This window comes from Cydia pomonella, unplaced genomic scaffold (genome assembly GCF_033807575.1).
Source record: "Cydia pomonella isolate Wapato2018A unplaced genomic scaffold, ilCydPomo1 PGA_scaffold_169, whole genome shotgun sequence".
Taxonomy (NCBI): domain Eukaryota; kingdom Metazoa; phylum Arthropoda; class Insecta; order Lepidoptera; family Tortricidae; genus Cydia; species Cydia pomonella.
The window spans coordinates 213,496-227,395 of record NW_026907811.1 but is presented as its reverse complement, the minus strand read 5'-3'; the positions used below and the strand labels follow the sequence as shown (position 1 = coordinate 227,395).

Here is a 13,900-nt window from a genome sequence, read left to right as displayed (position 1 = left end):
TAGCTTGGATTTGCCATGGAACTTGTCCCTCTGCACTCATGAAATAGTTTTTATATGCTTCGCGAACTTGGACAGCTTCTTGGGACGGATTCCTATAGGTAGGGCGGATATTCCCGAAGCATGTACTGTTGCAATCGATTTCGTCCGTTAATATTTCTTCATTTTCTTGCGTGTCACGAGTTAATACATTATGAAGGCAGCAAGCTGCAAGTACAATCTTGTCCGCCATATACGGTTGTACCTGTAAAGGTCCTTGAAACACTCTAAATCTCGCTCGTAATATTCCGAATGCATTTTCGACTGTGCGGCGAGCACGCGATAAACGGTAATTAAAAATTTTGTTTGGATCATTGTTTACTAATTTCACTTTACTGTACGGCTTTAACAAATAAGGTTTCAATGGAAATGCCGCATCTGCCACAATAGTGTATGGCAAAGGTTCAGTATTTTGTCTTAACGGTCGATTCGGTGGTACATTCAACTCATTATTTTTAAACATTGTCCCCATTAATGACTCCTGGTATATACCACCATCACTATTTCTCCCATACGCCCCTACGTCCACCATAATAAATCTGTAATGGGCGTCGACAAGTGCTAGCAACACAATAGAATGCTCATTTTTATAGTTAAAATAAGTTGAGCCGGCATTTATTGGGCATATTATAGTAACGTGCTTTCCGTCCAGTGCTCCAAGACAATTCGGGAACTGCCATATTTTTTCAAATCCAGTTGCAATCTCTTTCCATATTTGTTCTGTAGGTTTGGGCATAACAATAGGTGACAAATTCTTCCATATTGCAGTACATACTTCTTCGACTATGATTTTTAATGTAGAAACACCCATGCGAAAGCTGAACGCCATTGACCGGAATGAGTTTCCGGTTGCCAAAAATCTGTAAAATAAAAAATAAGCATATGTTTTATTTTGTTTCAGCGGACAAATGTAAAGATGAATGGACTAAATTGCGAAATGCCTATGTGAACGCAATGAAACGGCGTAAAACTAAAAGTGGTCAGGCTGCTAAAACTATTACACCGTGGAAGTATGAAGAGCTGATGAGTTTTTTGAAGCCGTATATGGAATCTCGGCCTACGGTAACAAATCTTAAATCGCCAGAGTCACCAGTGTCACCACCAAATTCAACAGAGTCCCTACCAGATACTCAATCGGAAGGATTCAATGAAGATGCCATTCGATCTCAATTTGATAGCCGCTCTCCAACACCACAATCGATTCGATCGATTTCTTCTCAATCAGGCAAACGACCTATACGTAATAAAACTAATTTACATGAATTATACGATTTAATGAAAACTTCGCACGATTTACGACTGCAAAAACAACAAAATAAGCAGCTAGACAAAGAAATGGATGAGACTGACTTGTTTTTCCTAAGTATGAGCATATTATTGTATGAGCATAAACATAATTATTACTTATTATGTCAATTGATGTGATTGTGAAACTGATATTAATTATAGGATCTCAACTTTGATATAAGGATATACGGGTACGAATTAGGATATACGGGTACGTTTAACGAACAACTAAACCTAAATCGTACCTTTTCTAGTTTTTTTAAAAAGTTATTTTTCTCAGAAGTTATTAAAGTATATGTTTAATTTTTAATTTTTGTTGGTTAGTAAATAAATAAAGATTCTTTGAATATGAATAATTGTTTTTTTCTTTGTTACGTTTCCAGATAATAAGCACTTTCTCTTAGGGGGTACGAATAAGGCAAGTTTCCCCTACCAATAAACTAGTTCTAAGTGACACCGTCAACCAAGTATGCATTGTAACAAAGTTAGGTGTCAAATTATACTGGGCGCATGCTCACTTGCGAGAGAAACGTTTTGTGAATTGCTAGCATTAGTAGCATTCGTTCATTACGCCCGCCATTTCTATGAGTCAAGGCCAATAGTCGCATCTCCATTACTCTTATAGGTTTTATACTGAAGTGGAAGTCAGACAAAACACGAATTTTTAAACGCCCGGAGTTCCCGCCATTTCCGGTGTACGGATTGTTGGAGGGAAAGGGAAATATGATTTATTGCGTGTAAAGTGAAATGGACATAATAACAACAACATAGAATAATTATTATTACTAGAGGTAGATAGTGATGGGTGATGGGGTTGGGGCTTCACATTTGATGATGACTTATTGCACACTTGTTATGGTTTTGATTTTCTTATTGAAACAAATCAATTATTGTCGGTGGGTATTATGTATGTCGGGTATCTATCTTACGACGAAACTTAAGAAACGAGGTATATAAATAAACTGACAATCAATCAATCAATGCAATTTGTATGAAATACTAAATATTTTGTTGTTACTGTACGTATCTTTTATTGAGACTGATTATGAAAATAAGAAAAAAAGGCAAATTATTATCAAATATCTTTCAATCACAAAATATAAATAATTGCCTAGAAATTTATGATTTGCCGGATTTTACGATCGGGCGACAACATATGGAATAGATATGTTTCAGTTATTTCTTTAATACCTACCTGTAGACTTATTTATTTTTATTTATGAATTATTTATTTATAGTATGGGGTTCTTCAAAAAAGGAGTGTACAGGTTTTTAAAGGGTCGGCAACGCGCATGTAATGCCTCTGGTGTTGCAGGCGTCCATAGGCTACGGTGACTGCTTACCATCAGGCGGGCCGTATGCTTGTTTGCCACCGTCCCTTTCGCCACCTCATCGTATTTCTAAGCCCCGAGTCCGTCAGCTGGGTATACAGACGTTAAAGTGCCCCAGATGCCTATCTTCATCGCGCAAGGTATATATCTGTGAATTTCTGCTGCCGGAAATATATTGCAAGCACAAATTTGACCCTGGTGACACGTGTTGGAGGCCTAGGGTCTTAAGCAGTGCGTCTGCACCGCGTGACACTTGAGTTGGGAGAGCGAGGGGCCGGCTGAAGGTCGATGAAATTATAACTCACATTGATGATCTTGAAGCACACCTTTTATTACTCAGAATAAAGAGTACAGCTTACATTTTGTCACATAATTAAAATATAAAATATAAAGACATGTTATCGCTGTGGCTGACAGCTAAAGAAGAGAGGGAATCAGAGACAACATTCATAGAGAAAAAATACAGCATTATGTTGCTATAGTCAAACGTACTTAGGGGCTCTACACATGATGCAACTACAGCTAAAGAGGACAATACATTCTAACAACACGTATCTTATTCGCCATTTTGTTTGTTTTGTTTCAGCGAAGCACGAATTTGCTTAGGGACAAGCGTAGCAGTCGTCTAAAGAATTCTTTTCAGCCCATTCTGGTGAGAATATACTTGCTTATACATGTATAGGTTAGGTCCCAATGCTCAATTTAACTTGAAATAGGTTTTAATCCACATATATCTAGTCTTAAATAAATTACTACATAGGTATTAGTGCAATAGCAGGCTATTAAAAATAGTCTTCCGTAGGTATCTACCATCTCCAGACTCCCCTATAGTTACTTATAGTTCAGTCTAACACTACTCTTGATTGAACACTATTGAAAACTAAGGTTTAGAAACATTTTACTTGATCCAAAATAAAGTGAAACTGTGTTAGATATTTTTTATTGGATTTAAGATTTTTTTTTCTCATAACAATACTTTTTTCTAATATCAAGTTTGACTGTGGAATATTTTTTACGATTAAGATATTTGATATTAATTTCAAGATTTTTTTCGGTGGTAATACTGACGCCAGTGCGCAGAATCGGTTGTGCAAGCAGGTCATGACAAGTTTAAAAAGTTCCGTTTGTTCGTTCGGAAGGAGGCGTCTTTCTTTATAAGATAAAAATATTTAAAAAGATACCATTTGTTTGTGATGGATACTGTGGGTGTGGCTGTGGCCGAAGTGCTTGTGTCGTGGGGTATGCCCCACGAAGTTATAAACAACTTTATAGGTAATTTTCATACATTTATATTATATTATCCAGTCATGAAACGAAAGTCTTCTATTTCTATTTGATTTCACCCTTTCTTTCTATCGTACGAGTATCATAAGTGTAAAGTGAACGGAAAACGTGCTTGAACAGTTGTATATATACATACATCTGTTCTATATTTTCTAGCAAATGGCATAACAGTGGAACACTTTGCAAAATTGACACCAGAATGCCTTAAAGAATTGTGCCCACATTTAGCAACGCGATTAGTTCTCCAAGAGAAATTATCGGAATTTATAACAGCACAGATACGTAATATACAAACCAACGATTGTCTTTGTCTCCGTTGGTAGTTGGTGACCGCTTGGGGTAAAAGGGTGTAGCAGGATAGCCTAGGAAAAATTGCCCCCAGCGATTTTGGGCCGAAACTGTAATCAAACGATGCCTTTTGGGGAGGTTATACTCTGCACAAAGTTTCATCCCTCTGTTACCCCCTGGGGGTGAAAAAAACCCGATTAACCCCAAAACTGTTTTAATTATTTTTTCCTAAACTATGAAAGTGACGAATTTCAAATTTCGTACAAATATTAATAAGACTAAAAGCTATGTGCTAAAAAAATATTAACCCCCTAACCATTGAAATTCTTGTAAAAAAAACAAAAATAAAAAAAGAATCAACCTGTATATCAAGTTTGGGTCATGGTACCACACCATTTTTTTTTTCAAAAATGAACCAGTTTATATTCTACATGATACAAAAGTTTCATGGACCTACTCCAGAAGGAACATTGCGAAATTAATATGTATTGGCTCTTTGGTGCGTACTATTCATTGAACTCCCACTAAGAGCCTTGCATTATTAATAAACAATGGCTTGCGATCGGACCGCTGCTCGTGCCCGATTTGAAAAAGGTTAAAATTAAAATTAAAAATATATCCACATTGAAAACACTACGTATTTACATTACCTTGGAATTGATAACACGATTTACTAAAGCTTCACGAGCGGGCGCGCAAAGTCAAGCTAGTTAAGCCTAAACTTGACTATTCATTCATAAGACACTACACGGATACGAAAACTCACACACACACACTCATAAAGTTTGCTATAGAGAGTCCGCGCGAATGAGCTTCAAAGCAACTCGGTCTTGTATCGAGTTATTCATTTGAATAAAAACCTTAAACGTAATAATTAAGGTTTATATTGGAAAAATGCACACACACATTCATAAAGTTCACGCGAGTACTGAGGGGCCTACCGCGAACCCCGAAGTACGCAAATTGCGGGCAACTTTCTCTTTTACTCCAATCATGGTGTAACTAGAGTGACAGAGAAAGGTGCTCGCAATATTTGCAAACCAAGGCGTTCGCGGTAGGCCCCGTAGTACACGGCCGCAACAACGTCCGTTATATTAACATGCTGCTTTATTTGAATTTAAACTTTAAATACAAACAGGTAAGATTTATATTAGAGTGTAATGTTTCACAATTTTGAATCGAGTGGCGTTTGCCGCGCGTATGCTTAATATTGCCATACAAAAACATTGAATTGAATAAACGGGTAAAATTTTATTGTATTTTGCTATAATTAATACCAAGGTTTGTAAAAACCTTTAAAAAAAGATACATTTTATTACATAATCCAAGAAACTTATGTAGTTTCAATTTTTGTAATTTGATAACGAACGTTTCTTCAAAGAAAGTTCTGCTTGAAGGTTTGTAGTAATAGGTTTTAGAATTCATGGGTGAAAATGGAATAATGTTATGACAACACTCCCGTCTCGGTTGTTCCCAAGGCTTGTGTTTTTATCTGATTTTAGTTGGTTTTGTGCATTTTATATATTATTGTTACTAAACCAAAACCAGTGAAATTTTGTGCGTATAAGTGTTGGATATTGTTCGTAGCGCAGGTGTTTTCAAGGGACTGACCTTGTTTTTAGGAAAAGGTACTTTCTTTTATTTTACTTATGGCCGCGTTAGTCCACTTCGATTGTTGTGTAGTAGATTATTTATTAAATGACTCATTTCGCTCTTGGCTAACAGAGGAGTTTCTGAATATTTGATTCCATATTCGAAGGAATTCAAGGCTATAGTGAGCCCCCGCGACGTCGTCGCCGATTAAACACAGAAATGGACTTAAAAACTCAGTATAAACTACTATATCAAAAAATTATTGATAACGTTTTAATTCAAATAGATTCCCGATATCGATCATTGAATAAACTCACTTTCTTGGATTTATTAAACAAACACAAATACACCCAATATTGCAGATTATTCCCCGATGAAAAAATATCCGATTTAATGAACAAGTTTCCAAATGTTTTCAATTTCACGGCCTTAAAAAATGAATTAAATGTTATGTACACCTCGCCAAGTCTAAATACATTAGACGCGTACGAACTTTATTTGTACCTCCACAATTCATCCTTGAGGGACATATTCTCGCAACTTTTAACTTTGTGTCACATTTTTTTGACTCTTCCCGTATCGGTTGTATCCGCGGAAAGATCGTTTTCGGCCTTGAAGCGCATTCATACCTACACGCGAAATTGTCAAAAAGAAGAAAGATTGTCAAAGTTGGCCATAATTTCAATAGAAAAACATTTACTGCTAAAAATTCAAAAACGTCACGAATTTTACGATAGTGTTTTGGCTCATTTTGTTCAAAAAGACCGCAGAATTATGTTACAATACAAATAGACTGTTATTTAAAGCCTAAATCAGAAATTATCATTTAAAAAAATCAATCAGCTTTCAACCTATTTTCAGTTTAGGTAAATGCATGTTTTTTTAAATAAATATTTAGCGTTAGCAAGAGGTGTTGAGACTGTTAAGTCTAATACGGCTCGAACACACGGACGCGGATCCGCGCGCCGTGGCGTGGCGTTGTGCAAACGAGACATCGCTATGTAATGACCATAGCGCTGTCTCGCTCGCAAAGCTTTACGGCAGGTTGCTGGTTTCGGTTTAATAATGTGCAAGATAGTTTTTAATTGGTGTTTTTTAGCTGGTGATTTAAGCTTTGCTTTACTGATTTGGTCATTTCTTATTTCATTAAAACGTGTAATCCTTGTGTTTTTTAAATAACGCGTGGAACGTGCAGGGATTAACAAAACCTAAAAGTAGTTTTGATGATATTTGCAGGTTTAGTAAACGCACGTTTTTCTAAATAGGTGTTTAGGTTTTGAAAGACGTGTTGAGTCTATTAGAGCAGGTTTCGGTTTAATAATTCAATAATAGGTTTTAATTGACGTGTTTTAACTTGGTGATTTTGTTTCACTTATATGGTCATATTTTAATTAATTTACATGTGTAATGTTTGTATTTTTTAACCAACGTGTGTGCTGCTGATTCACCGTTTTTTTTGTAAATAAGCAAGTTGCGTTTGCAAGAGGTGTTGTCTATTAGAGCAGGTCGTTGGTTTCGGTTTAATGATGTGCATGATAGCTTTTTAAGTAATGATTTTTACTCGGTATTTTAAGTTTCACTGGTTTGGTGTTTTTTTATTTAATTAACATTTGTTATGCTTGTGTTTTTTTTAAACTAACGTGTGTTACGTGCTGGGATGTGAATGCTGTTCAAAAGGCTTTTTTCAAAGCCGTTTTGTCATACTCCATATACACTGTTTACGTGAAGTCAGTGATGACTAGTATGGCAAAGGTGGTTTATGCACTAACTGCAAAAGGTCGCGCCCAAGGACACACATAGCGCACGCTTCACTTTTATCACGGAAAAATAAGTACATAATGTCAAGGTAAGTGTTTTTTTTTTGGTCCGAGTTGCCTAGCCAAAATTTCCACGCGCCGCTACTGATATACACATACATTGTTAATTGGTAAGTAGAAATACAACTAATAACTCATTGTACAGTCAGTATTATATAGATAGTGAAAGTCAATACCTCCAAATATACAGCTACATCCAACATATCAATTAATACTGAACCATCCAAAGTGATCAGATTGTGCAGGTATCCAACAAACAAATTTTGGATGTAGCGGTATATTTGGAGGTATTGACTGACACTAACTATACGATGCTGACTGTAACATTTACCATATCATAACATTTAGAAAAGAATGAAACTGTATTATTACTTTTGTTTTCAGCCGTATAACCTACGAAGAATACAATGTGTTAGCGGCCAAAATAATAACACTGTTTCCTAAAGAGTCAATAGGCACATATTTTACAAAGCCTATAAAAAAAATAGATTCCATAAATGGACGTTCTACAGGAGCCAAAGGAAAATTAGTCGACAAGGTTCGCAACCTCTTGTATAAGTATGGCGATCGCAAGAGATCAGCCAGCGAGTCGGAGAGTACTCCACCGCCAAAGAAAAGTTGTGATGACTTAAAGGGTAAGTAACAAAATATTTTTCTGCCCTCCTGGCGGAAAGCGTCATCTTTACTCCCGCAGCGCTAAACGAAGTTGCCGTATTCCGCCTCCGTCCAGCAGAATAAAAGTATGCGCACCACGGGAGGAAACGTAGGACATTCCATCCCGCGCGTTTGCCACCCTCGCCTTCGGCTCAGGTGACAATTTTACACGCGGCACGCAATTTCCTACTTTTCCTCCCTTGGGACACAAATAATTATTTAAATTGACTTCAAAAAAGTTCTCTCATCATGGGAATCTTTTTTTAAGTAGGTTAAGATATAAATTATTTATTTTAATGATTTTTTTTTTTGTTGGAAAGTACAATAAATAAGTTCAGGGGTAGTCTCATGCATATAATTTGGTTAGAATTAAATCATGGGTATGAGATGGAACTACAAATATTATTAGGCATGCATATAGTGTTTTCTATAACTACTTCAAAAGCATTTAGGGTACTTCTTAACACATTTTTTTTTGTTATTGCTTGAACTTTAAAAAGGTATTTTATTTATAAAGCTTTTTAATTTCAGATTTACACTCCAGGGATATATTGTGGTTGAATAACAACTCAGAACCTTGGGAAGAGGTAATAATTAAATGGAAGGCCACATATAATCTAAGAAAGGAAGGTGAACAGAAAAATATTCATGAGTTTTTACGAGACTGGAAAATCTTGTCGGACCCTAGAAGTGAAATATTGTATACAATTTGTCAAAAGGTCCCTGGCATACTAGCTTATGTCGACGAAGTAAAGCATTCGTCCCTTTCGCACTTGCATACTTGCTAGAAAGTGGCGAATGTTTTACGTCATCGATAAAAGCTAGTGTGCTATTAGGTCTTGTGTTGTTATAAGTTCATTGTACTGCAGTCTGCAAATAAACCCTACTTTACTCTTAATATCATTACTCTCGACTCCTAAACACTATATGAATATATCATTGAATACAAGGATCTAGCACAAAAAAAATTAATCGTGTCAGATCGTGGTTTAGACCGAATTCGAACAGTGAATGGTGCTGGTTGCAAAACCGTGAGCCATACTGAAAACCATGATCTGCCAAAATTTAATTTCACTTTGTACTGTTGTGTTTGTTCTTAAATGAATAAAACAATATTATAATTAATGATATGCGTATTTTTACTATTGAGACTGTTGTCTTTAGAATGTTACTTTTAAATTTAATTTAAGTCATTGTTGTACAGCCGCTATCAGAAGTAGATAGACTGTGACACACATACATACACACACACACACACACACACACATTCTCTCATTAATGAAACAATTTCTCAAAACAAATAAACTTTATTATTTACTTTAAGAAATGTTTGCCTTATAAACTAATAAGAATAGCTCTTATAGGAAGAATAACCTTTCTTAATTGAATAAAACTAAAATACTTAACTCGAGTCACCAAATTTCAAAATTAACATTTCAAATAGCTCACTCGAATTCAAAAGTTTCTTAAAACAAGAAAACTGTTTTTTACCTTTAAGTATTGTGAATCTTTCAGTTAAGTACGAAAACTTTTATTCGAAGAACACTTCTCTTAGATATCAATAAAATTGTTATTCTTGAGTGAAATGATTTTATTATAGACTTAAATATTTTTGACTTGTTACAAAGAAACAAATTTAAGATATTTTTTTACTGATACGAAGTAAAACTTCTCTAACGTCTATAGGGAGAGAATCATTTTCTTAAAGTTAATAGATTTGCCTTAGTACAAAGCAATTTGTTTAGTTTTAAGAAAACTGTTTTACCTGTGTAAGAGTACCTCTGTCCGCTACACTATCACTTTTAGACTCACCTCCACCCAACTTGAACACAGCCGAATGGCAAATACTACTAGTATTATACTAGAGGACTGCACATCTCTTTTGCAGCCATTCGAAAAAATAACAGCTATGCTCTCTGCGGAGTCATATCCCACCTTATCTTATATAATACCTTTAGTTCGAGGCTTGCAAAACTCTCTAAATAAAAGGACTCCGAACACCGAAGCAGGCAGGCATCTTCAGAGAGCACTGCTAGAAGTTATCGACAAAAGATTAAGTGTGTACGAAAGTAACCGAACTGCGGCAAAGGCGGGTCGCCTTTGCCGCAGTTCGGTTACTTTCTAGACCCGCGTTTCAAGAAAAAAGCATTTGGCATAGAGAGTACGGCGGAAAATGCTGTAAAATATGTGTTAGAGGAGTTGGCGCAACATATGCAACTGGAGTCAAATAATGTACAAGTTGAACCGCCAGTGGCAGTGGCAGGTCCATCGAGTGTGAACGACTGCGACCAGAACGATAATGAGATCTGGGAGCACTTTGATAAAAAGTTAAGTGAAAGTGTGATCCAGCAAACTCCGATATCTTCGGCAACAATAGTTTTGAAGCAATATTTGGATCTACCATATGTGGACAGAAAGAAAGATCCTCTACAATTTTGGGCACAGCATCAAAAACTTTTCCCAGTACTTTGCCAAATGGCTTACAAATATTTATGTATCCCGGCTTCCTCTGTCCCATCCGAAAGATTGTTTTCTAAAGCCGGTTTCGTCACAAACCAAAGGCGAAACCGGCTAAAGCCGAAAAGAGTAGACCAAATATTATTTTTAAACTCTTATTGTGCTAAGAAAAAAACATTTTAATACTGAACTATTTTTTTACATTTAATTTTGTTACAATACATAATCGTCGTCATAAACGTCGACTGTTTTGTTTACTCGTTAGAGTTTTAAAACTCCTTATTATTGTTTTTATTTTTTCAATTTATGTTAATTGCCGGAAGTACTTATTTGTGTGTTAAGTGTTGATTACCCTAACCAGCCAACTCTGAGTAGAAAACCGCGCAAAATTTAAAATTTGTATGTGTGGACAAAGGGCTGACCCTCAGAAAATAGACTTTTACGCGGTTCTACCCGCGGTTTGCCTAGCTAACAAATCCGTCTAATTACCTAATTAAGTACATAAGAGTTAAATTGTTAGTCTGTTACATAAAATAATAAAACCCGCATTAGTTTTTCCCTACAAATATGTTATATTTATTATGCAACATTCTAAAATTCACAAGTTTCGCATATCTCCATTTCTATCGCCTTTGTAATATTCGGACAATATTATGATTGTTTACCGCAGGCTAGACAAAAATAAACCTTATATCAATGTCACAAAGCTACACTCCCTTATAGTACCGCCACTTGACTTGACTAGGACTCGCCATTGCAATTCAAAGTCGAGTCGAGTTTCTGTTCCAATGCGCGCTGCCGCGCCGCTGCGCCTGATATTCCGGCCGACCATCGAGTCGAGTCAACTCGAATCAGCGGCCGAATCTACTCGAGTTATTCGAGTTGGGAAAAAGTGAACTCGTCACATCGCTAATTCCGCGAGAAGAATGACAAGCTGTCAATCAACTGTCAATGTCATGCGCTCCACAGATTCATATAGCGATAACTTTTTAAGACAGAAAATTTTCTTAACAGCCGTAATGGGCCGGACGTGCGGTGAAGCAAAATGTTTTTATTTTTATAAAATGTATGACGCAACCAAAAAATCTGTAACTAGAAATGGTTATTCCTACGACCAGAAAAATAATCAGGCACATTTGACAATTCAGGCGCGGATACAAGATTTGGCTTAGGGGGGGGGGCATTTTGAGAAAATCATATATTTTTGCACAGAAAATAAGGTAAAAAAAAATGTTACTCAATTTAGTAATGTGAGGGCCAGGGTTTTAGGGGGGGGGGGGGCATTGCCCCTATGGCCCCCCCCCCCTTGTATCCGCGCCTGTGACAATTTCATCCATTCCCCGTTCTGTTGAGGGGGTGAGTGTGTTATACATGTTTACAGAAAACAAGAGCGCTACGCGCCTACGTGTAGTAGGTATTGACAGGTTTGACTTTGCTTTGTTTAACGTATAAAACTAAGCGTTTTGTGTCTGTAAGCGAGTCACAGTAATTATTCCAGTTTTACAAGTGCCGTTTTTAAAATAGAAGTCTCAAAGTTGTTTATTAAGTTTATTCCTATATTAAAAGAAATATTTAATTATCATATTGAATTAGATTTTCTTTTGATAGGTTGTCGAGGCCCTGAATTTATATTTTTAATTAACAATGAGTGGCTATCGAAAAAAATTGAGCGGTGCAGAATATCGTAAAAGAAAAGCAGAAGAATCTTCAAAAAAAGAAAGTTTACTGAATAAAATCCCAAAAATATCTAATTTTATGACAAGCTTGTAGCCGACGTGTCCGTCCACTACAACATTGTTTAGCATGTAGATATAGAATAACTTATTAATAATTAGAAATAGAAATAGTTTAATAACTAGCAACAAAAGATCTATTTTTATTCACCGCGATCTAACTACGTGCGATTACGTGTTTATTCGAGTCGACGCAGTTAGAAAGCCACTGCAGGCGCCATACGAAGGTCCCTACAAAGTACTGAATCGAACCGACAAGGTTTTCACTATTCAGTTACCTACACGCGAAGCAAAAATTTCAATCGATCGTCTTAAGCCTGCATACACCATAACAGAAAATGCAGAGCCCAATTCGGTGCAGAGACAAGGACCTGTGATCACCTACACACCAAGTCCAGCGACGACCCTTTTATCGCCGCCGTCCACACAATCGCCGCCGACGCTGACACCGACGCCGCCGACGCTGACACCGACGCCGCCGACGCTGACACCGACGCCGCCGACGCTGACACCGACGCCGCCGACGCCGATGCTGCCGACACCGACACCACCGGTGACTGCTGCCTGTGCAAGGAGAGGCCCTGCAACATCTTCTACAAATAAGAACTTAGTATTGATTCCCACGGATTTACGACAACCACGGATGACCCGCAGCGGACGCATCGTTCGTCTACCCGTACGCTTCGCTGAGGAGGGAGCCATGTAGCCGACGTGTCCGTCCACTACAACATTGTTTAGCATGTAGATATAGAATAACTTATTAATAATTAGAAATAGAAATAGTTTAATAACTAGGAAATAAAATACGTAGATTCATTTTTGTAGCAACGCAATAAAATAACAGTTAGTTCTCGTAAGTCGAACGCCGTAAGGTTGCACTATGTTATATTGTATAACCTGAAACCGTTACGGTCGACTATTGTTCACTCATTAAGTTTCCTTAACGTTATTGTATAGTGTATATATTAGTTTATCAGGGTTCACCTCCGCAGAATTTCGGCAGTCAAAGAAGTATTGTCCATTTTATTGTGTATAATTAAGCGTAGTTTTAGTTGCGTGGGAAACTTTCGGTACCGTTACACCGTTATCAGGAGATAGTAATGTTACCTCAAAAGGACCAAGGATACGGTTATACGCGTCATTCTCTCGCACGCACTCGTTCGGCAAACGTCAATCTCCTGAGTATCGTTACGCTAGTAGAGCAAAATAGTGTTGCCTCTAGTCTAGTTAAGCTTTCACGAATAAAATAATCTTCGACGATCAAGATCTATCTTTAAGGAGTATTTCCCTCGATACCAAAACACGCATTACCTAAAACCTCATTCTGATTCTCTTTACTTTGCCCGTAACCCATGTTGCACCGACGAATTTAAATTCTCGAATGAGATTACTCCTAACTACTGCTAACACCTTACGTATA

General features: G+C 36.9%; 1 protein-coding gene and 1 long non-coding RNA gene across 2 annotated transcripts; both read left to right on the top strand.

The window, feature by feature from the left end:
• Window positions 1–6,028: 6,028 nt before the first annotated feature.
• On the top strand, window positions 6,029–9,418 carry LOC133533485 (uncharacterized). Its single transcript, XR_009801873.1, has 2 exons — window positions 6,029–8,271; window positions 8,822–9,418. It is a non-coding gene; the product is annotated as an uncharacterized LOC133533485 (long non-coding RNA).
• Window positions 9,419–10,501: 1,083 nt separating this feature from the next.
• LOC133533492 (aspartate and serine-rich protein-like) lies at window positions 10,502–13,083 on the top strand. Its single transcript, XM_061872482.1, has 2 exons — window positions 10,502–10,628; window positions 12,842–13,083. The coding sequence occupies exons 1-2, from the start codon at window positions 10,502–10,504 to the stop codon at window positions 13,081–13,083; spliced, it is 369 nt and encodes a 122-aa protein (XP_061728466.1).
• The last annotated feature ends 817 nt before the right edge of the window (window positions 13,084–13,900 follow it).

Bases quoted from the DNA above. Each gene is read 5' to 3' on its own strand.
- LOC133533492 (XM_061872482.1), top strand. From the start codon at position 10,502: ATGCAACTGGAGTCAAATAATGTACAAGTTGAACCGCCAGTGGCAGTG. The intron at 10,629-12,841 runs GTGTGATCCAGC...AATTCGGTGCAG, and splicing joins TGATAAAAAGTTAAGTGAAA to AGACAAGGACCTGTGATCAC.